This window comes from Epargyreus clarus, unplaced genomic scaffold (assembly GCF_041222505.1).
Source record: "Epargyreus clarus isolate Ecla_fem2 unplaced genomic scaffold, WU_Ecla_fem_2.2 ptg000007l, whole genome shotgun sequence".
NCBI classification, from domain to species: domain Eukaryota; kingdom Metazoa; phylum Arthropoda; class Insecta; order Lepidoptera; family Hesperiidae; genus Epargyreus; species Epargyreus clarus.
In genome coordinates, this window is record NW_027332215.1 from 8,229,920 (window position 1) to 8,257,009 (window position 27,090).

A 27,090-nucleotide genomic window follows, 5' to 3' on the forward strand; every position below is an offset into this window, starting at 1 on the left:
GTGACAATACCTCCTAACTGTAGATATGCTTATTTTACAGGAGAAGAAAAAAACGATTCACTTTTTAGGTTTTGATTACAGGATTTGCATATAACTTTTAATTTAATGTTTACAGGATTACGTATTATTTTGATAACCAGCAATTTAAATAAAATGATGTATTCTTGTAAAACCGTCAGTTAGGAGGTATTGATCTTATTATAGGGAAAAATCATTATGGAATAAGAAGTTAGGATTTATTGCTAGAAATAAAATTTGTACTGTAAAAATCAAAACTTTAATAAAAAATTAAGGAAAGAGAATTGTTATTAACAACAATATAATCAACACAATAACCAACGAATTTTAGGACTGGTTTCACCAGTTACAAATCGTCCATACAAACGCGTTTAAGTTATTTCAAACTTAACTTTTATTATAATTAAAAAAATACAATTCACTAAACAAAACTAGGTAGAAATTAAATTTTAATAACAAAAATAAAATATTTTAAGACTTAGGCAATCAATGGTAGAAATTATGACATGCCATGATAAGACATGACATGCAATGGTGAGATCAATTTTAAATGCTATACCAACTTTCTAAATTATAAATTTAAAAATACAAATAATTAATCAGCAATACAATCAACTAAATTAGCTACTTTTTAAACAAATTTTAAAAATTAATCCAATTTAAATCTTAGGCAATGTATCGTAATAATTGTGACAATCCGCTGGTAACACAGATTTTAAACTTTGCAAATGGTTATATTTCGTAATCGAAATGGGAAGTGGTTCTGTATTTAATTGGCAGTAGGTGGCAATGTCTTTATTTTTTGACCTTACTGGCAAATTTACCCAATCGTCGTCAAAATTCAATTTGACTGTGATTGTTCCGTCAGCGGAGTACTTGATAGCACGAATATTAGTTACTGTGGGATCACCCACTTTGCGTCCTGGCCGAATACTTGAGTATCGAAAGGTTGAGGGGTCTGCATAATTTTTAACAAAGCTATGATCGACGTCCACTGTTTCGTAAGGAAAGGGATGAGTGCGGGCTTCTCTAGTGACTCTAATGTAGTCACTAGGTAAATGGATCTCTCTGTTTTTTAATTTCCTTTCAATGGCACTATGGACAGAGTCGCACTCCATTTGAGTGTGACCAGGCTCTAAAAATTTTTGTTCAATGCTGACACCATGCTTAATGCTCAAATTAAGTAATGCATTACTTAAAATATTATTCCTGTTCTGATACGTGCATCCATCTGAAAAAATTACAATCGGCAGAGCACTAGTAATACAAAACCTTTCTAAGTAGTCAATAATAAACGTTGTGAAAGTACTCGCTGTCAAATCAGCCGCCGTTTCAACAAACCAGTAACAGACTGTGTGGTGGGTAGTCAAGTTATAAACAGTAAAGTTATGGGTCGTTAATTTAGTTTTGAAATACAATGCACTAGCTGTCAAATAAGGACACATTTTAACAGCTTCAAGATCCATGGTTAGCAGAATAATTTCCCCTCTGGCTGCTTTTGCTTTGTCCTCGTCCTTTTCACGTCTTGCTCGGTTTTTTCTATTAATATGTGCGGTATATTCAGCTGTGTCAATGTTTCCTACTGCATGGCTGCAGCAAATGTCGCACATGTCTTTTTTCAAGATATATAAGGAAAGGTTCTTGTCATTAAAGGACTTTTCAAATGTGAATCTAGAAACAGCGGTAACTGCAGTGTCTATACAGAACTTTTTGTACTGATTGTACAAATCAGTGATAGACCTGTAAGTAGGTTCCAAATAAAGTTTTGTTGTCTCTTTTCTTCTATAATGCGAAGGCAACTTAGGTATGTTATCGAAGAAATAATTAAGATTTGACATTTTCTCTTCCGCTCCTCGCCTAGCAGTTCGAATGGTTAATCTATTTTGAATGTCTTGACATGGTAGCATTCCAAGTTCCGATTTCCTTACCCACGATTGGATGGTGAAAGGCCCCAAGCAAAAAGTTTTCAAAAACATATTTCTACACACCTGTACTTTATTATTGGAATCTGCGTCCAGCGGGAGAAAATAATGCAAAGTACCTTTGCGTCTTGAACTAACGTCAGAAGTTCTTCGAGACACGTTCGTGCGGTTGATTAGTCCTGTAATGTATATCTTTCTCTGATCCCAATTCAGGTTATTCCAAAAGTAACTGAATATTTTCTGTCTACACTCATCCGTAATTTTATTGCATAGTCTGTTTTGGCTTTTTTCGCAGAATTTGGATTTGCACCTTTCTCCTATTTGTTTACATGGCCGGGTTTTATTATGTTCCATTTTCCTTCCTCTTTCTTTAGTGAATCCTAAATATTCCTTACCTTCCATTCTCAGTCTTTTATTCTTATTTTTTTTCCATTCATTCATATTTCTAACTTTACGACGTTTTCTGCCTTCATTAACATCACCGTAGAAAACATTTTGAGAAGCGCTTGATGTTGTAGCTATTTGGTTGTGAGTCTCCTCGTCATTTGATGACGACGAAGGTGCGTATGAGCAGGAAGAACTCTGAAACGTATCAGTATCACTCTCATTTGAAAAATTGGCTGTTACTGGAGGATCAAAATGAGTGACTGAATGTAAATTAATAAGTAAAGATGGGCTTTCTGATTCTATTCTTGCATCTGATATACTGTGATGAAGATGTGATGAGGATCTATCTTGACTATCCATATCAACTTGTAAATTTTCTGAAGGTGTGACATTAAAATTTATTGATGGGGGTACAGAGCAAGCTCGTATTTCCTTCATTAACATTGAATCACTTGTGAGATCTGAGACAGAAAGTGATTTCGGAATAAACAATTTAGGATATTCACTAAGAGATATAAACTCTGAAGAATTTTTACTAGGCGTTACGACAGAAGAATCAGCCACTATAAATTCTGAAGCGTTTTCATTATGTGTAGTCCTCTTGACAGTAGAATCAGCCACTAAAAAAAAATTAAACAAATGCATAGGTCAATTATATTAAAAATAATAAAACGTACTTCCACAATATTCATAAACATTTTTATTTTCGAAAGCAGATGACCAATAGAAGTTTTGCCATCATGACTTACCTGTCAGCAAGTTTTCTTGGTCATGACGATTTTCAGGATTTAATTTTAGGAGACTAATCATCTTTCTAGCCCTATAACCTTGATACCTTTTCATCATTTAAGTTGGTGCACACACCTGTAAAAGATTTCATTACTATTTATACTAGTCCGTTAATATAATATTATCCTAAATAAGATTATTAACTCGATTAACGAAACTTCGTAAAGAAATACCTTCTATCTGCAATTTAAAAAAATGAATAACACTTTTTCTAAATCAAACCCAAGCCGAACAGTATTTAAATACTTAAACAACTTACCTATTCCTCAACAATTCCTTTAAATATCCCAATTGCACATTAAAAACACTTTTAATGAAGAAATCACCACTTAAATAACTTTTGTGTATTATCTCGCGAAGCATCAGAGCACTACTAAAACGCCGTGCCATAAAAACAAGTTCAAACTTGCTCTTAGCATCTCTCTCTCGCTCTGTTATTCCGCGAAACGGCTACCGCCGGTCAGTAGATCGACGAACACGGCAGAGTGTAGTCGATTGAACAAGTAGATAGGAGATATTACCAAAAAAAAAATACGTAAATATTTACTTGAGCATATAGGAGCTATTTCCACAGAGTTTTAATTGCTATTTAAAAACGAAATATCAGGTAGAAAAAAAACTAGGCCATGCTAAATAGAATTTTAAGTCTATTGCAATAAAAAAGTCGATTTCTTAAAAAATGTTAGTTAGGAGGTATTGTCACTTCAACGACGATATACTATGAACATGTTACGAAGCATGTGACATTGTATGTACCTATGTGAAATACTTAACCAATTTATTTATGATGTATTTTATTGTAAAGTTTTACCTGTAATTTGAGGTAGTCAATATGGTTAAGTTAAATTACAATATTTGTATTGTTTAGTATTATGAATAAAATATTTATGAAGACCATTAATATTTTAAATAGTGCAGCATAGTATCTTTGCGCTTGTCAATTATTTCGTCCATATTAGAATTGTTTTCCTACAGCTTCTTTCTTATGTGGATATATCAAATATATCTATCATTAAAATTATTGTTTTATTTCATTCTTCCCTATCCTAGTGCATCGATGTAAATTACATATTATAGAATCTGAGCAAATAAGGACAATTTTTTATGTTGATATATTTTTATTTTAAGTGATGAGTATAAAATGTAGTTGAAAAATACAAACAAGAATCTATGTCCCATACAGCTGTCATAATGAAGTATATACGAGAAAGGTTTGTGTTTCGACAGAACCTTTTGTCTGGTGTTCACTAGAAACTTGTAAAGTGTATTTGATTTACATATGGCCGCAATATATACTTCATACGAAGCTGCAGAACGGAGACTTGTCAAGAAATATAACGTGACAAAGCATAGAAAAAAGCACCACTCTAAAAGACTAAATTTTCGTCATATGAATAATTTAAAGAGCTAAGGTTTATTCTAATACATATGAGTACTACTAACATTAGGCCCTTAAAAATACTTGGTACAAATACCATACTTATCACAAAATTCGAGGTGAAGGCTGGAATGTGTACAATGAAAATAGAATTGTCATAACGAGCCTTGTGTTATTTTTGACTAAAATTCATTGAATGACTTGTCTCTAAATAATTAATTAATGGAGTCTATAGTAGTAATAAATCAATTTAGGATATATTTTAATGTATTCTTCTTAACATATTAATATCTGTTTGAATTTTACGTAAAATTATTTCGGAAGACCTGTTACAGATAGTGGCAAGACAAGATTTTAATAACAATCTCATGAGATTTTCTTCTTGAGAGTGGAATAAAAATATTAGCAACATATATAAAGATGAGCTACAGAAACATAAAGCATCATTACAGAATAAAGGTTAGTAATTCAATACAATAGGTAAACATAAAAGGGACACTTCGATCTGGTATTGTATGCATTGTAAATATTAAAATTACCATATTCTCAATTTCGTACAATTTAATTACCTTTACCTATATAAGTACATTGTTTTCTTTCAGTTGGCTCAAATTATTCACCAAAATAAAGGTACAAATTTCGAAAAATATCCTAACAATTTCTATAGAAAGTTACCATTAAATGCTATAAAGAATTGTAAATGATATAAAAAATATAAATATTTTAGTAAATTTCCAATATTTTTTACCTATATTCATCAAAGGTGAAAGTGGCATGAAGCCGTTGAAAATGCATAATAATGGAATTATTATTGGAGCACATTGACCACATGATTTACAGAGGTTTGATTTTACCATATTTGACTCACTGTATTCTCTGCTATGCTAGTAAGTTGTACACAGTATAAGTTGTGCCATTTATCTACCGTGGTAGATAAATGGCACAACTTATTCGGCTCCTATCTCATCAGGATGTCATGGCCAAGTCACCAGACGTATAAGAAACCCATATTGTGCAATCATTTGACAGTTACCGAATTGGCGATGTTTCTAAACCGACCTCATGTGCAACATCCATAAGTTTTAAATATATTAGTGTTTATATTAGCCATATACTCGTAAATCTTTAATGTTTACATTAATATCACATACCTGGCACAGTAGCATGTATATGCTGGTATATCTACATATAATTTTATAGCTGCCTTACATATTAACAATATCAAGTTACATGTTTAGATATTACATGATTACATTAGCTTCGTCTTACACTGAACCTGCATACTACCAAATTCCTAGATGATAACTATAAGTCCAATATCTTAATATAACCTTATAATAAAACATAATATCAATATTACATACAAACAAATGTATAATAGTAATAACAAAATCCTAATTAGTGTTATTGATCAAAATATGAGAATCTATACTGAGAAGCTACAATGTATTACACAAAGTATGTATGAGCGGATATAAATATTATGGATATGGAATGTTTTTCAAGGTGGGCATGGTAGAATTCCAAATAGAATACAAAAAATTGACACAAACTTGATAAGAAATAGGTAAAAAATTAATACCTAATACTTCATAGGTACTCATTACAAAAAGTAGTAAAAAAAATATTTTTGAAAGCATTCACTGCCCAAAAATTTATGTACCAAAATAATACTGCAGACATTACAAACAAAAATATTTTTTATTTTTATTTAACTCAATATGTTACTTCATATACAACAAAATATTGATTGTCAAAGATATCAAAGATTTTAAATCTAAATCATACTTTGAGTATTCTACTCATTATTTGTCATTCTTTCATACAATCAACTCATCTCGGTAACACATACAGATCATTTGGCACCTATGATTTTTAACTACTACACTAATTAAATATCATAATACTTAGTAATAAAGGCTAATTTTTAATAGTGCATACAGTTAGGGTATAAAGATTACATAATATCATAATATTATATTTCAATTATCAGAGAAAAAAAATGCAAATATTTCATGAGCAAAACTAAATCAGATATTCTGTACTTCATATAAAAGAAACTTATATCTGTTTGTTAGATCAAACTTTTAATTTAATTTACAAAAATATAAATCAACACCTTTTATGAAAGTAAAAGTTACCAACTTTCATATAAGAAATGAATATCATATAAAAATATGTTTAAGTGTAACAAAATATTCTATTATGAACAAAAATTCTCCTTACTCAAAATTTCTTATTGAAAAAATGATTCTCCTTGCTTGAAAATTACATAAATGAAATATTTAACTGTTAATATGGCAAATTATTACATGAGCACACAGTCGCAGCACTGCAGTGTGTAGTACAGGCATTTGATACCACAATCTTCTTCCTCTGCAGGTGGTGTAGAAGCGTTCGACCTCGCCTTGTGCGCCGGGGGTGGCCTCAAGTACACACTGTCCACATTGTCCCCTTTCTCACCATTCTCCTCCCATTTGCACTCAGTGGACTTGTCTGCAGTCTCATTGTGTTCTAAGTAATCACTATCGTTCTTCTTATCATTGCTTGGTGAATCACCTGATGAATCCTGGAAATAATTATAAACAATTATAAGACACATTTATATATACAACATATACAACAATCTAGTCTAGTTAGCCTAGCAACAAGGCAGTCATAAATGTGGTCTAACAATACTTCACACTTCACACTCACTTCACAAGTGGACACTTAGCAATCTATTAGTGAGAGAGTAATGAGTTAACAATGATAATACCCCTTCAGAAACTCCCCCTTTTTGGCATTTGCGCAATAGACTTCCCGTAAAGAAGGGTGCAAGTCATCCTCTACACACATACAAATCGATTAACTTACCCCTTATATATTAGTTCAATTCATTCATTCAATCATATCAAATGAAACTTAATAAGTATGAAGCCATTGTTGTACTGTAACATAATATCCAGTGAAGTACTGAAAAGTGATACTGTGACATACTTGTAGCGTTTCATTTATCATCTGAGGGCATTATTTTTTATATAACTGGAATGTATTTTTTCCAGTAGTTTTTTTGTCTGTGTAAAGCTCACAATGGAACTGATCAACCAAGAATGCTCTCTAACGTTAGTTTTATACAAAATTATCTTTATATGTTCTTTCTGTTGGATTTAAACAGTAATGTGCTGTCTGCATAGTAAAAATTACATCTGAAGAACTACATACTAAAGGCGTATTTGACCAGTCATTAACACATTTTTATTTTAACAATATTTAATGTATTATACCATACACACACGACATCAGAGTAACTGAAATTTTTTTATAAAGGTATACAAAAATAAATTTAGGATCCTCCTCCATTTTTCAGAATAGGTATTATAAAGGTATAGATTACCTTGTTTTCTTCTTTACTCTTGTCAGTGTCTATGAGTTCTTGCTTTTCTTCAGGCGGCAAAGAGACAACAGCAGGCTCCACTGCATCAACCGCTGCACTGGCACCAGCCAGAGCCACAGGCAGCTTCCTCCCTTCAGGCACTAGCAACTCTCTTTCACTACCCTCCTCTTTCTTCTCCGGCTGATGTTGTGAGTCGCCAGACATGCTTAAATTATAAGATAAATAATAAACGCTCGCGTCTTTAACACCGCCACCGGCAATACGGCGTACAATACAAGTGACAACAATAAGACCACCAGGCTCAACTCGAGATTATATTTCACTACGTATCACACAAACAAATGCACAATTATACCTACAAACAAAACAAACCGGACTATAATACCAACTGTAATTTGATTACTCTATAACACGATTCACCTTATTAATGCAGTTGATTCTACTTGTTCTCCAGACAAACGACGCCATTGGCTTATGATTTTTTGGAAGTTGTTATTCTCTTGCATTTTTGGTTGCTATGAAACATTGACGTGAACTAATCAAAAAGTTTTATTTTGATCTACGATGGTAACCGTACTAAATACCTATATTGTGCGATAAAATTAAGGATACAAAATGATTATTAGCTTGCTGAGTGTAAAATAAACAAAAACTCTATTACTAAAACAGAGTTTATGTCAAAAAACCGCGACAAAAAGTGACAAAAACTTTTAATCGACACAGATTTTTTAGTTTCTCCAATGTCTCAATCTCAAACTCACATGTAACAAACATGTATATGTGGGCACCGTTCCGTTTTGTTTTGTATTATTTAATGTTTTGTTTATAGTATAGGCTCGGTGACTGTTTTTAGATTTATTTAGAATTAAATATAAGTAAAATTCCCAATTATATTTAAAAATATATATAACTTCATTTCATCAATTTTTATGTTCAAATATAATGTCGTGCAACAAAATTTAACTTGGCTTGGTCGTATTTCCCGCGTCAGTTGATGAACATTGCAAAATTATTTTTTTTTAAAGATTAAAGCATGAAACAGAAAAAAGTAGGATTTTAGTATATTTTTTATCTATAATGAAATCCATAGACAATCTGGTCAGACGACAAGACTATTGTTACAAAGTATTTAGTCGGACGACCGACGAACAATTTCTATTTGAAAAGTTGGTGGATTTGTTAATTTGCGAAAAATAGTATATAACATCTTAATAATTTAATTGTCAAAGAGTTCAAAGTTAGTTCCTGAACAGGTATTTTAAATAACTGAACAAGTATGTAAGTATTCTTTTGTGTGTATTGGCACAGCACATTTCAGGGAACCTTAATATAAGGCTCCATTTGGAGAAAAATCTACGAAAAAAACTTAATGTACTTTGTTAAAACGGTTCGTACACTGTGGCACTGAGTATTCCATAGATTTAGTAGTACTTACAAATTATACATGGATGGTCCTCGGTCCTTATAATGCTCATTTCGGTGGGAATTGTAAACAGTTTCCTTCTTCTTATTGTGTTTTCTCGAAGGAAGCCAGATAATGCCAAAAGATGTCGACGATTTCCCACTTTTGGGTGTGGTATTCGCGGCTGGGGCGTAACTTTTGGCAGACGTACCCGCTGTTCCGGTTGTAGTTTTTTTTGGAACTGGGTTGCTGGGAATTTTACTGGCAACTTTACTCGGACCGGTGCTGCCAGTGTTTCCCCTGTTACTTTTGCCAAGTGGAGTACCGGTCCCACTTTTAGCAGCGGGACCAGAACCTGACTTTTTCACTATCGATGCCACGATGATTTAGCTGTAACAATTCACATAATTAATTCATATTTACAACACACATTTATGTAAGTACAGCTATTTGTTTAATTATGGTAATTTTATCATGGTACTCATATAGTCTCTCACATTTGTGGCTTCCTCCTAATATCATCTTTCACAACACTGTCGTTGGTGTTACTTTCTTTCCATATTTAATATATTTACTTTCTTTTTATTTAAAATCGTAGAACTAATATACGCACGACCATAGATGTATAATATATATAGTATAAAATGTCATTGCGCACGACACTTTTTTTCATTAAACAAATAAAAGTAGGTAGGCATCAGAATATAGGTAGGTACACCGTTTACCAGTTAGAGTGATACTTGAAAATAACAATATACCGAATCTGTTTGTACAGTATTTTCATATGAATTTCTTCTTGAAACTGGACCTTAATCACAGACAACTAGTCGGTAAGTATGGTTATAAATTAAATTCAAGATTACTTATGTCCATAAATTAAGTAGATAATTATTGACAATCGCGCATTATATTTAGTTACTTTGTGTATTCAAGAATCAAGAAGCTCCTGTAGATTAGATTATAGATTTGATTCTTAAAACGTGATTTAACGTTATTTTTCACTGCAAGGCTTTTTATGTCCCGTCATTAGGATCTTTCTATGACAAGGTAAGAAACCTTTCACGATGTGTCACTGTGGTTACAACTGACGAAGGAAGGAGAGAGGAAATTTAATAGTTGGACCAGATTAATATCGTTACCAATGATCTTTTACCAATGAAATTTTCTCGGAATCTGTAAATTTTTTTTGGACTTATAAAAACAGAAACATAAACCGAGTTTAGTATTAATAAAGTAAGATAAGGAATCTACTCTATAAATTTTAGGTGAGTGACTTAGATAATAGCTAATTCACTTTGGCACGTTCGTTAATATATGATATAAAAGGTACTTAAAACTAAACACGATTGCGGTGTAAATTAAGTTTCTTAGATAATTGTCTTTTGTAATTGAGAAACCATTTCTTCAAAATGAAGCTTGTAGAAGTAATTTGTTGTTTTTTTAAATGGGTTTAGGTATCTGCTTGTGCATTATGAGTAATATTTTTGGATGTGTAAAGGTGGCCAGTTCTGACTGTTTTATAATGCATACCTACTTGAAAACCGGTTCTAAACTTAATCTATAAAGCGTTGGTGGACATTTTACGGGTAAAATCGTTATTTTTTTATACGATTGTGTCATTATTAAGCTGGCAAGCTTTGTCACCGATTTGCCTTTTGGTATGTTACCACACCTATCGACCTAAAAAATGACCGACAACAGAATGGTGAACAGTCAAGGTGGATAGTGCCTGCCCACGACCACCTCTGAATACCTTCATTTTAGTGAACTGACGAAGGTACAATGATCGATAGATCGTCGTTTAATCGGCCAGTGCAGGATGAACAGCAAAAGCTACCAAACGAAGCGACGACCAATGGTTTGGTGTGTGGCTTTGATCACTTGATCGAAGGTGTGTGGACATCCTTACGTCCGTTATTAACAATAGATACGAGTACCTACTCAATATCCAATTTTTTGCCGACCAAACATTGAAATTTGTAATTTTAACATAGACATTGTGAAATTTGACTTTTGTTAGGTAAAACTTGGATAGATTGCTCATTAATAACGGGCGTCAGACAAGACGTTCATGTCAAGTTATAGGAATTAGGAAAGAATGCTGAACCTGTTTTATCGAAACATATAAAGGCATGCATGATTTGGCTTATGTAGAGTACCATGTATTAAACAAACCGAGTAGTGGGTCTAAAACCTTCAGTTTTCTGGAAACTAACCGCAAACACAATGGCCGGATACTGAAAATCACTACCTAGTATTGGCATAGGAAATAGAGCCATAATAGCCAACTATTCACCACTCAAACAGCTATGTAATCAAGTCCCTACCTACCATTTACCATGCCTACCATTTTATTCCTTAGTACCTATAATGTGTAACTATCTACCATCATGTACCTAGACTAGATAATTGAATTAATATTAAAGCCCTAGATTATTGTGTTATCGTCTACTAGTAATTGGTTTCCGCTGCGCTCCTAGCAGCGGTCGATATAATTAATCAATCTATTGATGTAACGTTACATAAAGCAAAAGGATAAAAAGGCATAACTACATTTTTAGAGTTCTTAAGGATTTTATTGTAGAACTTGATTCTACGAAGAATGAATGCCTTATTGTGAGATTTTTTTTTCTGCGAGCTCAAAGTCAAAGCCATACAGCTGCTGTATCAAATAACTAATACCGTTCGTTTTTTGTCACGCCTGTTCAAAACGGACATCCGAAATTGCACCGAAGCAGGAAGCGCTGGAAACTTTGGACGGAGTTACAAATTTCGTGCCGGCAGAATAGACCTTTAGTTGCCTATGCAGCGAAGTAGTGCGCCTGGCAAGATTCAGAATTTTGTACCCCCTTGATGACATGTTAAGGCATCTTTTTGTCGTATCGATAACCTTCTTTACGCCGTCTCATAGTAATATAGATTACATATATTTTTTTATATGTCGGCAAATGCGCTCTCAAAGGTATGTACCTACTCGTACCTACCGCTGGCAGCTGCTAGTTAGTCAAGCCTCTAGTTACGACGCTATTTTCATGGCTTCATTTACTTATGTACAATGTTTTTATAGATGTCTCTCCCCCACCATAATGGACATTATGATACGATACAGTGCGAGCCGCTTATAAGTACCTATGTGCATATGTGTGTTGGGCTTAACACCTTTGAAGGTAAAAGCGGCATACTTATGATGTGAAGCTTGACAATGGAAAGCTAAACATGTTTATTTTAAAGTGAGAGCTGAATATCAATATTATAATAACAAGAACATAGGTACATGGTAGGTCACTCAAACTCACCCTGCAAGTACATATTATTATGTATGTACCTATTGCATATCTTCAAATTTATCCTTATTAATAGTTTTTTCGCGGTAGATATATTTCTCCAGATTCGCAGGTTTCTTACTTCGTTTACTTAATATAACGATTTTGATAAAAAATTGTAGAGAAAATGTCCTAATAGATGCCTAAGAAATATATTTTGTGTTCTAAGGTATGTTAAGTCTACTAATACGCTCTGCCATTCCGTGACTTAAGCTTTCTAATTATGAGAGAAGTGTTAAATTCACCATTCGGACAGTAATGGCCTACCCATAGATATATTATCCTACTGACGTAGGGTAGATTGGCGATATGAAATGTCAAGCGAGACTAAAAACTGATTGTTTATGTGTGTGTGAAATGCCAAAGTGTGCATCGCTAGTGTTACTGCTAATAATGTATCGATATCGATTAAATAAAGATATCAATAACAAATTTGTTTATTAGTTTGTTCAGTCAGTGACTTAAAGAGGATACAATCGCTAAAGATTAATTATACTGGTGAAGACCGCCAATAAATAAAATAAATAAAAACATCAATGTGCGCATATATGTAGCTATGAAACAAATTACAGTAGTTACTTGCTACCTGTATAATAAATTGATGCAGTTTATGGAGTTTTCGTACCTTTTGGCAGGTGTAAGGGGGTTAAAAAACTATGAACCTTACTCATAATATTTTTGAACTTTTTGTTCAATCATAATAAAATATAGCCTATAGCACTTCTGAATAGTGTAACTTTCTGACTGTGAAAGAATTTTCATGATCGGTTCAGTATTTCCGAAAATTAGCCCTAACAAACAAAAAAAAAATACAAACTTAGGTAAGGTCGTATAAGATTTTATATTAGTTGCATTGCACGCAACCTATTTAAACTATATACTTAGAAATATTATTGAATTAGAAATATCGATAAATTTTTATCGATATTGTTAATACGCAACACCAAAAATTTGATAAGAAATAGCAACTATTCACGTATTTATTATTTTTTTTATTTGTATTTCTGTGCATTTCTAGTGTTTATGTGATAAAATCGAAGATTTTTCCTATCTTTTGGTATAATATAACACTTTCGTAATAAGTGTAAAATATTGCATTTAAACAGCTAAACAATTAATGTAGTACTTACATGTGAGTTGAGTATTTTTCTGGGTTTTCTTTCTTGGATGTGTTACATCCAGGTACAGCACACGTAACTAAGGCCAAACATTCTTACTAAGCACTGTTTTAACTATTTTTGATTAGAAATCTTTAAAAATAAGCGAGTTTATTTTTACGGTAATAAACGTCAGGCTGATACAGGCTGATAGCCTATACGTGAATGGTCTCGCCTGTCTATCTCGCTCTAACACACACATATACTATGCTCTGACTCTTTCGGATTGCCAATCTATTAGTATAATATATCTATGGGCCTACCCATTATATGTATAAAATATGAAGTCATATTACTATAGGTACTTACCTACATATAATATACTTATGATTCAATATTTTGTTGTCCGACTGATTGGTTGTTTTATTTTTACAGAGGGTCCGATTTATAAGCGGGCAGACAACTAAATTATGAATTAAGATATAGTTTCCGGTCCAGCCAGGGCTATATACTCGTTTAATCCAATGTGTTGTGTATTTTGTAATCAGAGTACGTTATAAGGGTTATATAACCGCTAGCTAGGGATCAAGATAATTATAACCACTTTGACCACTATTACAGATATATCCTTTAGACAGATAGATAACTATCGAAGGAACCAAAGCCTTTCGTAAGTTAAGATGTTAAGTGTGTTGTATGTATGAAGTTTGCTAATTATTTATAATAATTAACTTGAACTTTCAATCTCATTATTTTCTTTCTTCATTTCAATTAGGGTATATCTAGCCGAAATGTAATGTAGGTCGTACCTATGTCGTTGGGATTAGATAAGTAAATATTTTTTACATTAATTAATATATATTTTTTTAATATAATTGTATTTTAATTATTTTCACACAGAATCCGTAAGGACAACTACTTATGTATGGTATGTTCAATGGTATTAAGTAACATTGAAATAACATTGGTATCTTATAGGTCAAAGAGTAAAGAGCAATCGATAATATCGAGTCGCTATAACTAGCAAAGATTGAATATTTCCTATTATTGTTATTATCTAAAATTATAAGAACAAAATCGATATTTTAGAAATAGGAGTTTAACTTTATGAGGCGTTCAGCATTACACGTAGCGTTACAAAGAAAGTATTTACTTTCACAAATGTTTTAGAATTGCATTAATAAAATTAACCTAAATATAACGAGCTTCTTGTAAATCTTCTTACACGTAACTCCGAGAATCGTGACTATTTTTTAACAAATCCTATATTCTCAATTTTAGAATATTATTAATTTGTACTGAGGCACTAATTCAGTGAACGGAGTGTGGTAGAGATGAGAAGTTTAATAACAAATCACTGTTTTGGTATCGCATAACAAGCTTAGAAAATGCAGTTATTTCTAAATTGCAAACAGGCTTCAGATCTTTTACAGACATTTGTTTAACATAATGTATGGTCAGTGGTACGTACGTTTGTGTCGTGGTTCGAATTTGTCATATGTACAACATGTGGCGCGGTCGGCAAACGGTAAACCACACGTTACTTGTACAACTTCTTTCACATACGCGTCTACTCGTGTTCACTGCGATCGAAAACTGCCTTTACTTTATCCACACACGGCCAACCACAACGATACGAACTTGCAAGCAAGGAATTCGAGTACTTGCGTCATTTGAACCAGCCAAATGGCTATAACCGAAGGGTCGTGCTATTCAAAATCGTGATTCACAAATTCATTTTTCCTTCTGATTAGTGTTCGGATTTGTGTTTGTATATTTTGAAACAAATAAAGCAGTTAGCACATTATAGTCTGGTACCGTATGGCGTTGCTCTATTTATTCAGGTTTTTATTATATTTGGTTAACCGTATGGTTTCAAATTACTCGTGAGTCACGTTAATCTGTGGGTTTTGTCGTTTGTTAAACCATCGGTTTAACTGTCTCATAATGTACACACATACTATTAAAACTGTCGATTAAAGATAAAGATTATCTTCTGTCAGTCTCGTTTATTTCTTCCCGACTTACAACAAAGTTACATGTAGCAACACACGCAGACAAACATAATATAGATTGCTACAATTGAGGGGGTCTTTGACACTAGATTTTCGGGATTGAGTTCCTGCGATTGAAACAGATAAACAATTGGCCTTTAATATTCGATTCAAAGATTCAATGACCAATACCTGAAGAAGGTTTCATAAAATTACGCAAATTGTTATTATAATGAATTGTTCTTTATAGAGAATCTACGAGCCTATCAATTGACGATGTATAGATAAAATAACTGTTTACACACTCATAGTTTCGATATGTATGTATGTCTTTTCTAAAAAGGTAAAAATATATGGCAATTATATTTTCTTCACAGGATATGAAGACAAAAAAACTGGTTATTGTCTTGTAAGGTTAAATCATTTATGTATGTAGATGCTTAATAATTGTTGTTTATTACCATAAATGTTCAAGAATATGTAATATATGATGCAGTACTGACATTACAGTACGTGTGCATTAGACACAGCGTAGCTCTTGCACATTAGGTAAAACAATTCATTGGTCACAAGCCACGAATGAACACTATTATTATAAGAAACAAACTGGTAAGTACGTAATTTTTATGAAAACAAAAAACAGACTGCTTAAAAATGTAGCCAATGTTTAGACGGATTGCAAGGAATCAGACATAGGTAAATACTATATACTACATACAATAATATCTTCCACATTCGGGTAGAAAGTGGTATCATATTTTCCTTTAATAAACTTCAATGAATATTGATTTACGTTAGTTGTTTTTTATCTGTAATCTTGTAAACACTCGATGTCGGCTGACTTACAAGCAAAATCTTCATAAGAAGAAATCTATAATCGGCTTCAATCCTAATTTTTCAGACATCGAAATCTTTAAACATTTTTATGTGTATAGATTTTAAATCTAATAATTATTAATTATCGTACACAAAATCACATTATTAGGTATCAAATAAATATTACTACGTGTTTTATGCTATGTAACACTTAGGTTATAAATAAAACACAATTTTGGACACATTATATTTTATTTATTAAACACAAATCATACACACTATATCTATAGTTATTACTAATGAAATAACACAAAAAATCATATAATTATCAGTCATATCGAGCACACAAAAAGTAGGTACCTACTTAAAATAATTTAAATCTATGCTTAAAACTATCTGAGATGCACAATTAAATATAATTTTACACACACTACAGTAAAGAAAAAACGTGATCTTTACCAACACGTGCAATAATACAAGTAATACGTTAATACAAGTAAACCACACATCAAGTAATAAAATAGACTCCACAAGTACGACATTTTACAACCTGGTCAAAGGATCTCATACAAATTAAACAATTTCTCCAGTTTACAAAATTGCCAGTTAATTGAAAAAATATTATGTATTTATTTATTTCAATTATAATTTTACTGTCTAAGCCAGGGGTTCCCAAAGTGTGCGCCGCGGCGCCCTGGTGCGCCGTAGAAAGTAAAGAGGGGCGCCGTGAGTCGATCCTCTAATCATTGGACACCACAAATATTGGCGTTTTGGTCATCGATTCAAAATGAATATCCAAATTTAACATCCAAAGCATTAAAAATTTTCATTCCGTTTGCAACATCATATCTATGTGAAGCTGGGTTTTCAGATGTAGCTGTGATAAAGAACAAATATCGGATCAATGTGGAGCAAGAAATGAGAATAGCAGTGTCAAGTGATATTCCCCGCTTTGAAAAACTGCGCGGAGATCACTTAGCTTACCCTTCACATTGATTTGACTGAATACATATCGTATTTTATTTTTGTTATCCTCAAGTCTTTCTTGTTGTTTTCAGTTTAAATTATTTTATAATAACGTATTGTACAATTTCATATTGTGGTGTTTTAAATTTCGTTTCGATCAACCTAAGGTAACTTCTATTATTGTAGTTACCTATTTCTTTCGACCGTCTTCTTCAAATAGTTAGCTAGGACAGGGCACAGGGCGCCGTGAAAGATTATTAAACTTGTAACTGCGCCGCGGGTTTCAAAAGATTGGGAACCCCTGGTCTAAGCCAATAGATATGCAGCACTAATTAATTTGCTTTCAGTAATTTCTATATACTCCGCAAACTAATCCGTATAAAATATAACAAGACTACTAGGAGTCTACTTGGATACTTCGACTGCGTGCACATGGTTTTTTTCTATCTATTAATATCATATCATTATATTCTCTCTATTTCTATTCTCTATTCTCAACATTTGTTCTCTATAAGGCATTTGTTTCAAAATGAAATTATTTTGTCATGTGTGGTATGACAATGCTCCAAAAGTAATATGGTTTTTTAAATCACCTGCAAATACGTTTAACTTAACATTACATTTGACATTCAATACTAATTCCAGTACATATTTAAATAAAAGTATTTTAATTTTCTTTTAGTCTTGCTAATCGGCGTAGATTTTGTCAATTGTCTTATTATTATGGCCATCATTCATAGTCAACAGTCTGTAGACACAAGTGACTACGCACACTACGCTAGTTACGCGAGCTAGTAATATACATATATTACTTGTCATTAGCCTTAATTCGCACTATTTCAGCACCATTTTGTATAACGAGATGCGAGTTATGGCACCGTATAGTAAATTATAAGTGTTAGGAATACTAATTAATAAGCCACGCGGCATAATTAAGGGAACGAAAAGAATGATCTATGTTTTGGAATTGTTTTATGCATAGAGTATTTACTTACGGAAGAAAATATAATTTTATCTAAATTTCGTTCATAAATTGGAGGTCACTGGTACATTTTTACCACAATAGTCATTAGTAATTTCCGAAAATAATTAATGTGTAGTTAGTGAACATATATTGAATTATCATTAGCTATCGTTTAGGGAGTAAGGGATGAGGAAGAAAATACATAACTAGGTTCTGTGATTGGATTAAATAATTACTTTTCCTAAAGCTGAAGTACTTATTTTCCTATATTATATATGTGACATATGTATTGATGTTATAAGTATTTGATTTTAACAAAATTATTGTGAATACCTGTCTACGAAATCAGGCTAACATATAGGTATCTACTTGGTACAAAATTAGAATATTTTGATATTTTTATTGTTATATTATGATGTCATCGTATATATAACGTGGAGATATTTGTGGTAATTGTTTATATCGCGATGCTCATCTAAAAATCCAGGGTGGCGGGTAAAATAAGAAACGTTTTTAGGACTAGGTATGTATTCTTCCTATAAATATTCCCAAAAATGTGATGATTATTCCATTAAATAGATTATTAATGAACACTGTGCCCACCCAAAACCTAGCTTGCAATAAATAATGTGATTATGTGGTAAAATATGTGATCTTTGCTAAAAAACAAATGTCGCACTCGATAAGATAGTTCGCTCACACAATAATAGGTATATGCCCTTTCATGAGGGACTGAAACGATATTTTTATTGGGTATTTCTGAGATTTGCCTGTGCCTTGAAAATTGCCTGTGAATGAATGCATGAATGAATAATTATGAGCTTTAGTATATCTTTCGTTCAACTGTCCGCACTGTATAATGCAACTGAATTAAAAAGTTATAACAATAGCATAATACAAGAGTCATAAGCGCCTTTAGAGGATACCAGTTAGAAATATTTGGTCGCTGTATGCCGTAAAGTTCCTACTTAAAAAAGATGAACAAACATAATTGTATTATATCCTTAACGTTATATAGGTAATACCTAATTAAATCTAAAAATGCACAGTTAATATTTGTTCACAGTTTATTTATAACGAAACTTAAAGTAAATTATGATGTATTTATGATATAACCATATTCTGGACAACTTATTTCATACTGTTTTTATTGTTAGAAGTTACAATGTACTTAGTGTACCAGATTAAGCAGTCCCCAATGCAAATACCAATATCTTACAAATAACGTCATGTCTGTCAAATAAATTAGTCACTTTTGCGAATAATAAATAACATTTTAAACCAGACTAACGGAATCTAGGGAATTCCCTTGTTTTTCGATTGAAACACTGACATGTTTTAGATCATAAATATTTGAACTTTCAAAGGACGTAAATAAGAAAAAAAAAACAATTTTAAGCTATTGAAGGATTAAACATAAACATAAAGTAAACATAGCGCAACTAAGTTCATAGTGTGTTACTACAGTGCATGCAACTTCAGTAACTAGCTGATCACTTCGTTATATGCCAATAGAGATATAAAAAATATGTTTTATAATCCTGAATTGTATCAGATAATTCTCGTAACAAGAGATGCTGTAAGCCCTTAATTGGGTGCAATTGTCTCCGAGTCCGCAGTGAACTTGATTTTTATTGTCACGTTTCAATTAGTTAATGGGCGCCAATTCTTCCAATTGTTTCAATGTACAAGTTCACATGGTTAGATGAAAGAAGTTATATACTCATTTCTGCGCTATTTTTCTGTGTGCGTTATTTTGAAGAACCTGTTAATATTATGGGATAATAGTAGATAGGTTAGCTACTAGATTGTACTTAGCGCCACCACTTTGTTCACACTAGGCCTCCAGCAGTGGAAAAGGTTCGTGCCCGGCATTGGAACATTCTTTAACCGGCAGTTACTCTCAGGTTGATAAATTAATTGCTTTACATTTTTATCCATGGACTTGACACCAAATATCCGTCTTGTCCGACTATAATCCATGCCCCCCCTAGTAAAATGTTGAATCAAAATACTAGTAGATACTGGCGATGAAAAATTCGCAGTGGAAAAAATTAACATGCAACTTCCATAGGTATCTGGTGTTTATATGATTAGCTTAAAAACGTACATTATACTACACAACGATTATTAGAAAATACATTTTCTTTCTGTTACAACGTTAACAAATATTTGGAAATAATATGCAAATATTTTGTCATTTGTTCGGCAGAGGTATCCAGTATTCACAAGTTTCCTCCACGTTATCTTTTAACTATTGAAACATTACGGATTTTATCAAATCCGTAGATTTTTTATCATTATGAGATTTTCTATCATTATGGGTTCTTATTGCTCGTTGGTTTCAACTAATCTTAAATCTATTGACCTAACAAATTAATTATTAGTTAATATTATTAACTAAACAGTTACAAATTAAAGTACTGTATTGATCTATATTATAGTAATACTTTTCATTATTGTTACGCTAAAGATCTTGAGATTTAAACTGCACTAGCTGCAATGAATGTACGGTGATCAAAATTACATGATTTCGAATATTTACCAGACATTTGTAGAGTCGCGTGTTAAATGTATTAAATAAAGTTTTTATATTAAATCTGTAATTTTTTACGTGCACTTAATATTGGAAGGTATAAGAAGTATAAATAAGCAAGTTATAGAAAATATCATCAAAATAATTGCTCAAAGGGTGTCTATGTATACATAATTCGTACATCCATATAATTTTATCATGCTCTGGGGTAGGTTATCAGAATCTGGAGGCACGGCAGTGCCTCCGCCAAGTCGAGCCAAAGCCAAAAAAAGCGGCACGGCCGTAGCATACTTTTCTCGAAGCAATTCGGCCCATTTTCGACCCCCTGTAACTTCGTTGCATATGAAGCTAGAAGCTTGAATTTTCAGGAGCCAAGCAAGCATTGTGTAGACACGGTATATTTCAAATTTCATTAAATTTGAACCAGTAGTTTAAGAATTACAAGTAGTCAAAGTTCGTAATTTTGTCACTCACTCACTGACTGACTGACCGATCATCAAAACTTTAAGGCACTTCTAGCAGACATAGAAGGTTGAAATTGAGAATACAATTAGTGTTTAGTATATAACTCATGGGAAAACTAAAATATTTTGCAATTTCTGTCCAGTTATCTAGATACACCAACTACATTAAATAACTTTGTATCCTATATAAGTTATATAGGATGACAAAGTTACATTTGCCGTTAATGAATCTGTGTTTCTGTCCGCGAAATGTAAGAGTAGTAGGGGAGCCGATGATGTTAAATGGGTAGAAACTCGAGCGCCGATAGGTCCTATACGATTGTGTAGATTACACGTTAGAGTGAAGAAAAGGTTGTGTGATATTTTTCGATTCACCGTGGGAATAGTGTCTAGATGATTCGAAAGATGTTAAAAGCAGAGTCAGACATACTCAAGGCGCGGCAGGTTAGTGATAGAGTATATATCTCTGATGCCGGAAATATGTTTATCTGCTGGTTTGGGATAGTCATACGAGAGGTAAAAATGGAAAAAAAAGTAACCAGCGCATTAGATTTTCAAAGGGGATATGAAGCTACCTCAGATGAGTCGCCCATTCGAAAAACTGACGATTCGATTCGAAAGACTGTCAGTGACTCTTCGAAGATTATTATACAGGATAAGATTATTATACAGGAAATTCCAACTGATGTTTTACTTATCATAACCCTTCATCTGACGATTTAGTGGAGGGGTTTTCTATACTGACGATTTGAAAAAAAAATAGAATGAGAATGTATGAAGAATAATGTATTTTCCATAAAATTTGCCTTTTCCTTTAGTTTGTTATACACCATTACTTTCCAGGGATCCAAGCTAATAAATGGCGCTATCAGATAGTGCATATTTTCTAGCATTATTTCCTTTATATTAAAAAAATTACCGCACTCGAGTATGTCCAGGTATAGATTTTTTTGCAACCTTATTCCTCCCTAACGCCGCCCTCAAATCATCAGATTATAAATTTATTGTTTTCAGAATGTAATTAAGCTACTATAGATAATACATTTTTTTATTAATAGTCTGATGGACTTCCCTGGTTGAACCCCCCAAATGGATAGTTTAAGATACTCTATAGGATGTAAGGTATCTCCCATATCTTAATCTGCCGCGTTCGAGTCACTCTCGAAATCCCGTCTTGGGCTCCCCTACTATTATAGGCGACGTCAATTGTTTTTATTCTCGAGACAAAAGACGTTTTCAATTCCAACTTCAATTTAAATTCAATTCAAATAATGGGTGAAGTGCGAATCGAACTCGTACACTGAGGGTTCCGTACCACAAAAACATTTGTTTATTTTATTTTTATTTTTACTAATTGATATTATAGCAGCCATATAATGCATTGTGAACATTTCAACTGTAACATCTATTACGGTTCAATAGATAAAATGAAAAACGCCAAAAAATAGCAGGTCCTTATATATTTGTCCCTGTAGTTCCTGGACTAAAAAAGGGCTTCGATATCCCGTGCCTGTCGTAAAAAGCGACTAAAAGGGGGCTTCCGGAGTTGGGAGTGGCAAGAGGGAGCTCGAACCGTCCAATAAGTGTCCGCGGGAAGGACGGCGGTATGTGTAGTCGCATACCGTCGTGAACAAAGTGTTTGAAGGTGATAGAACCCTTTGTGGTTCGACTCCGGTGGCACCAACGCCACACCTATTTCTACCTAATAACAGCAGTGTTAGGAGTTGCTGTGTTCCGGTTGAAGGGTGTGGTAAGGGAGACAGACTTTTCCGAGGCGTTTCAGCTTAGTCCTCAGGGGTAGCGGCGCATCCGTGGCCGACCTCAGGTAGGAATATTTTATCTTATCTGGGGTTGATTACAGATGTCCATGGGCGGCAGTAGCCACTTACCATCAGGTGGACTGCATGCTCGTCTGCTACTCTTACATTATAAAAAAAAAAAAAAACACCGGATAGTTTAGGAGGAGCGAAAACTGTTCTCCCAACGCAGAGCTCGATCGAGGCATCGCGCTTAGAGGACTTCGGTTGCGTTCAGTCGGAGATCCCGGAGTTCTCCGACAAACGTTGAGGACGGCCACCGAAGGATTTTAGTGCGGCTAAAGTCCCACATAACCCGGCGTCACTCCCACGTCGTTGAGTACCTTTTGAAGGTTTCCTCCTCTTCATAAAGAAAAAGAAGGTCTTTGTATGGCAACTCTCCTTTATTTGAAAGTTTTTCTTTTTACTTTTATTACTTGTTGTTAAAGCGGCCACCATTATAAATATGCCGTAAAAAAATTTAAGTTTCTATCTATTAAGGATCCAGAAATAGAGCTCTATGTCAGACAGACAAACGGACAGCTTAGAAATAGGGTTCCGTTTTTACTCTTTGGGTATGGAACCCTAAAAAGTTATATAATATCAAAAACATTCCGAATTTCTGACAAATGTCATAAGAAGAAAACTAGATGTTACGGCTAATGTGCCTAAATCAGTTAAAACGCAGATTAGCTTGTCCATTACCTAAAGTACAAAACGAAGATTGTATCAATTTTTACCCCTTGACGTCGACCCATGCATGCTATGATGCGTCGTCGTGTCATGAATTTACGACAAACTTTGTATATTTTCACGAAACAATATCGCTTTGCGGCACGATGTCGCTATGTATCACACTACGTCGTCGTGTCCTAAAAAGGCATGTGTTTTAGTCCTAAGAACAAGTCTGAAAAGATGTTTCAAATTTTAACTACATAGTTAATCTGCATATTTTCTAGCTAATCTTAAGACTGCCTAGTTAATGTGTATGCTAACGTATTCTACAATCTAACGGCAACATACACAAAATACAATAACTGTCGTGAGGTAAAGCAACTGTCACCGTATTATAAAATAATAATAAGTTTGTTTCCAAGGAAACAAGTGTTTAGGCAAATTTCGGCCTTATTGCGCATAAATAAATGTCTATGAAAATAAGCTTACATATAAAAATTTACAATGTTCACAATGGAAAATCCCTAATAACTTCTAAAAGGATTACCCTAATTACACAATTCCTTTTGCCCTATCCGTTTTAGACCTAAACCTACCAAATGGCATTAAAGACAAACCAATATATATACGAACAAAAAATCATGTTTTCAACTTACGTAATATTAGGTACCTAACATTTCAACGCAATATTACAAAAATTTAGTTATATTCATTTCAAGTGATTCGAAATAGGAAACTGTTATATAAATCGAGCTTAGATAGCCACTTTATAACATATTCTTGCCATGATCACCAAAAATATCAGCTCCTAGTGGCTTGATAATTGATAGCTATAAAAAAAACGAAAATCCACAGTTTAATGTTGAATTTAAACAACCGTCCATTGCACAATTAGGGTATTTTTTTGCTCCATTGCTTGCACAAAACAGTTACAAATGCGTGTAAAAATGAACTGACGAGTCGAGTCGAGTCCCCCCGAGATAACTAGTCGGTAAGTGGTGTCTATGTGTGCGTTACTCCAGCCCACTTTGTATGAAGATTGACTTCTGTTAGTTTTTATTTTGTGGTAATACCTACCCGGAAAAAACGTGGAAACTATTATAAGAAACCTTTTTAATATAAATTATTTGTAATCTATAATAGCTATATATAAAATTATATTGTACGGTGAGTTAAGTTTTAAATAGAAGTGAATAAAAATATAGTCTAGCTGAAAATATGTATTATTAATATACTCTGCAAATAATAATTCTAAAAATAACTACAGTTGAATGCAAAAGACAAATGCAGACTAATAATTTTAGTATGAATTTGTTAGCGGTGAGTAAACTTATTGAAAAAGGATTTACTGTTAATTTCTTGAAAAACGGTTGCACTATTAGTAACTCTATGGATAACATCATCGCAACTGGCCACAACGTACATGGTATATATAAATTTAAACAATTTGTCAAATCACCGATATGATATTTGACAATGTCAAATAAATATTGGCATAGAAGACTAGCCCATATTAATCCGGAATATAAGAATATTATGACCGGGCTTGATGATGTGAACATTACGACGGATATGACGACTAGTAAGAAACCATTTCCAAACCTCTGAACGCGAACGAACGATATACTGGAGATCGTACATACAGATTCATGTGGTCCCATGGAAGCTACTTCACTCAACGGTTCAAGGTACATGTTATTATTTATCGACTATTATTCACGAATGACACATGTTTATTTTCTCAAATATAAGAGTGAGTATTTACGAAATTTCAAAAATATAAAGTGTTGAAATGGGAACTAGCAAGTCGAACAAATGTAGGTATGAGATCAGATGGATGAACGAAATTTTGTAATAGAGCTTTCAATATTTTCTTATCAACAAATGGAATTCTACATCAGAAGGCGATGCTATATACCCCTAAACAAATTGTTGTGGTTGAAACAGCTAACAGAACTATTATTGTAAATGCGAGAAGTTTAAAACGAATGTTATCATTATTAAATAAACATTTCATTTAATTTCATTTCAGAAGTCAGAAGTATATTATAAATTGAACCGAATTTGAGCAAGAGCAGTAAATACTGTGGTTTATATAAAAAACCGGAGTCCGACGAAGTCAGTGAAAGATTACCAATGATTTTTGTCGGATATTCAGAAGAAAGTAAGGGATGTCGATTATTTAATACGAAGACACGTTAAATCACTATAAATAAATAAATAAATAAATCACAATCAGTAGAGATGTTTTTTCCTGAGGACAATGGGAATAATTTCAGTTGTCAAAATAGTAACTTTTTTTGATTTAATTTATTGTCATGTTCGAATGAAAGTGATGATGAATGGCAAGATTATTTACATAACTACAAAGACTAACTACAAAAATTTAATTGGCTTTAAAAAATCTGTTGTTGAGATTCAACTAGTAGAAGGTACCGGAAAGGAAAAGAGTAGAAATATCTACAAAAAGGAATGAGATGCCATCAAAAACAATGCTTGTAAAAAGATCCAAGTCTCGCCATTCAGTTCTTCTACCGTAAAAAGTTTTGAGATCTATGTAAAACCAAGCCGGTAAATGTATGCAGTCCCTACTTAAGGGACCTTCTGTCTTAAGGTATTATCTCACTATCTAACCTAACAACATCTCATGGGACCATACCAATATTAAAAATCTTTTATGTTCTAAATAAATCGACGTGGCAATCGTACTAATGTTACCTGTGTGATGCGATATGATAAGATGAAAACACAATGTGACTTGCAGTACGATTGCCACGTTAATTTATTTAGAACATAAAAGATTTTTAATATTGGTATGGTCCCATGAGATGTTGTTAGGTTAGATAGTGAGATAATACCTTAAGACAGAAGGTCCCTTAAGTAGGGACTGCATACATTTACCGGCTTGGTTTTACATAGATCTCAAAACTTTTTACGGTAGAAGAACTGAATGGCGAGACTTGGATCTTTTTACAAGCATTGTTTTTGATGGCTAATTTATTTATATGACAAAACTGTCCGTAAATCATGCATATCGTTAATAACGTCTGTCAGACAATGTAAGTTAGGATATAAATTAGATTTATCTACATTATTATCTCGGAAATTATAGCATTTTATCATTCGGCGGTGTGTGATTTCCAAATTTCAGTTTCTAATTTAAAATGACTAAAATGTTGAATAAAAA

At 33.0% G+C, this 27,090-nt stretch overlaps 2 protein-coding genes and 1 long non-coding RNA gene across 4 annotated transcripts in view; all 3 read right to left on the minus strand.

Annotated features, from left to right (window-relative positions):
* Window positions 1-263: 263 nt before the first annotated feature.
* On the minus strand, window positions 264-3,838 carry LOC140743333 (uncharacterized). The gene is made up of 2 exons (XM_073074502.1): window positions 3,077-3,838; window positions 264-2,947 (listed from the first exon to the last, which is right to left on the minus strand). Exons 1-2 carry the CDS (start codon window positions 3,171-3,173, stop codon window positions 678-680), a joined length of 2,367 nt encoding a protein of 788 aa, XP_072930603.1. The 5' UTR covers window positions 3,174-3,838; the 3' UTR covers window positions 264-677.
* A 376-nt stretch (window positions 3,839-4,214) lies between these two features.
* Window positions 4,215-8,620, minus strand: LOC140743335 (uncharacterized). 2 transcript variants are annotated; one of them, XM_073074505.1, is made up of 3 exons: window positions 8,291-8,620; window positions 7,871-8,075; window positions 4,215-7,063 (listed from the first exon to the last, which is right to left on the minus strand). In XM_073074505.1, the coding sequence occupies exons 1-3, from the start codon at window positions 8,374-8,376 to the stop codon at window positions 6,803-6,805; spliced, it is 552 nt and encodes a 183-aa protein (XP_072930606.1). In that variant the 5' UTR covers window positions 8,377-8,620; the 3' UTR covers window positions 4,215-6,802. The 2 variants fall into 2 exon arrangements, with proteins under 2 accessions (XP_072930606.1, XP_072930607.1); XM_073074506.1 differs by having other exon boundaries at window positions 8,230-8,371.
* Window positions 8,621-16,735: 8,115 nt separating this feature from the next.
* Window positions 16,736-27,090, minus strand: part of LOC140743346 (uncharacterized) — a 466,218-nt gene continuing 455,863 nt past the window's right edge. Inside the window, exon 2 of the long non-coding RNA XR_012102454.1 lies at window positions 16,736-18,216. This is a non-coding gene — a long non-coding RNA (uncharacterized LOC140743346). The remainder of the gene's footprint in view (window positions 18,217-27,090) is intronic.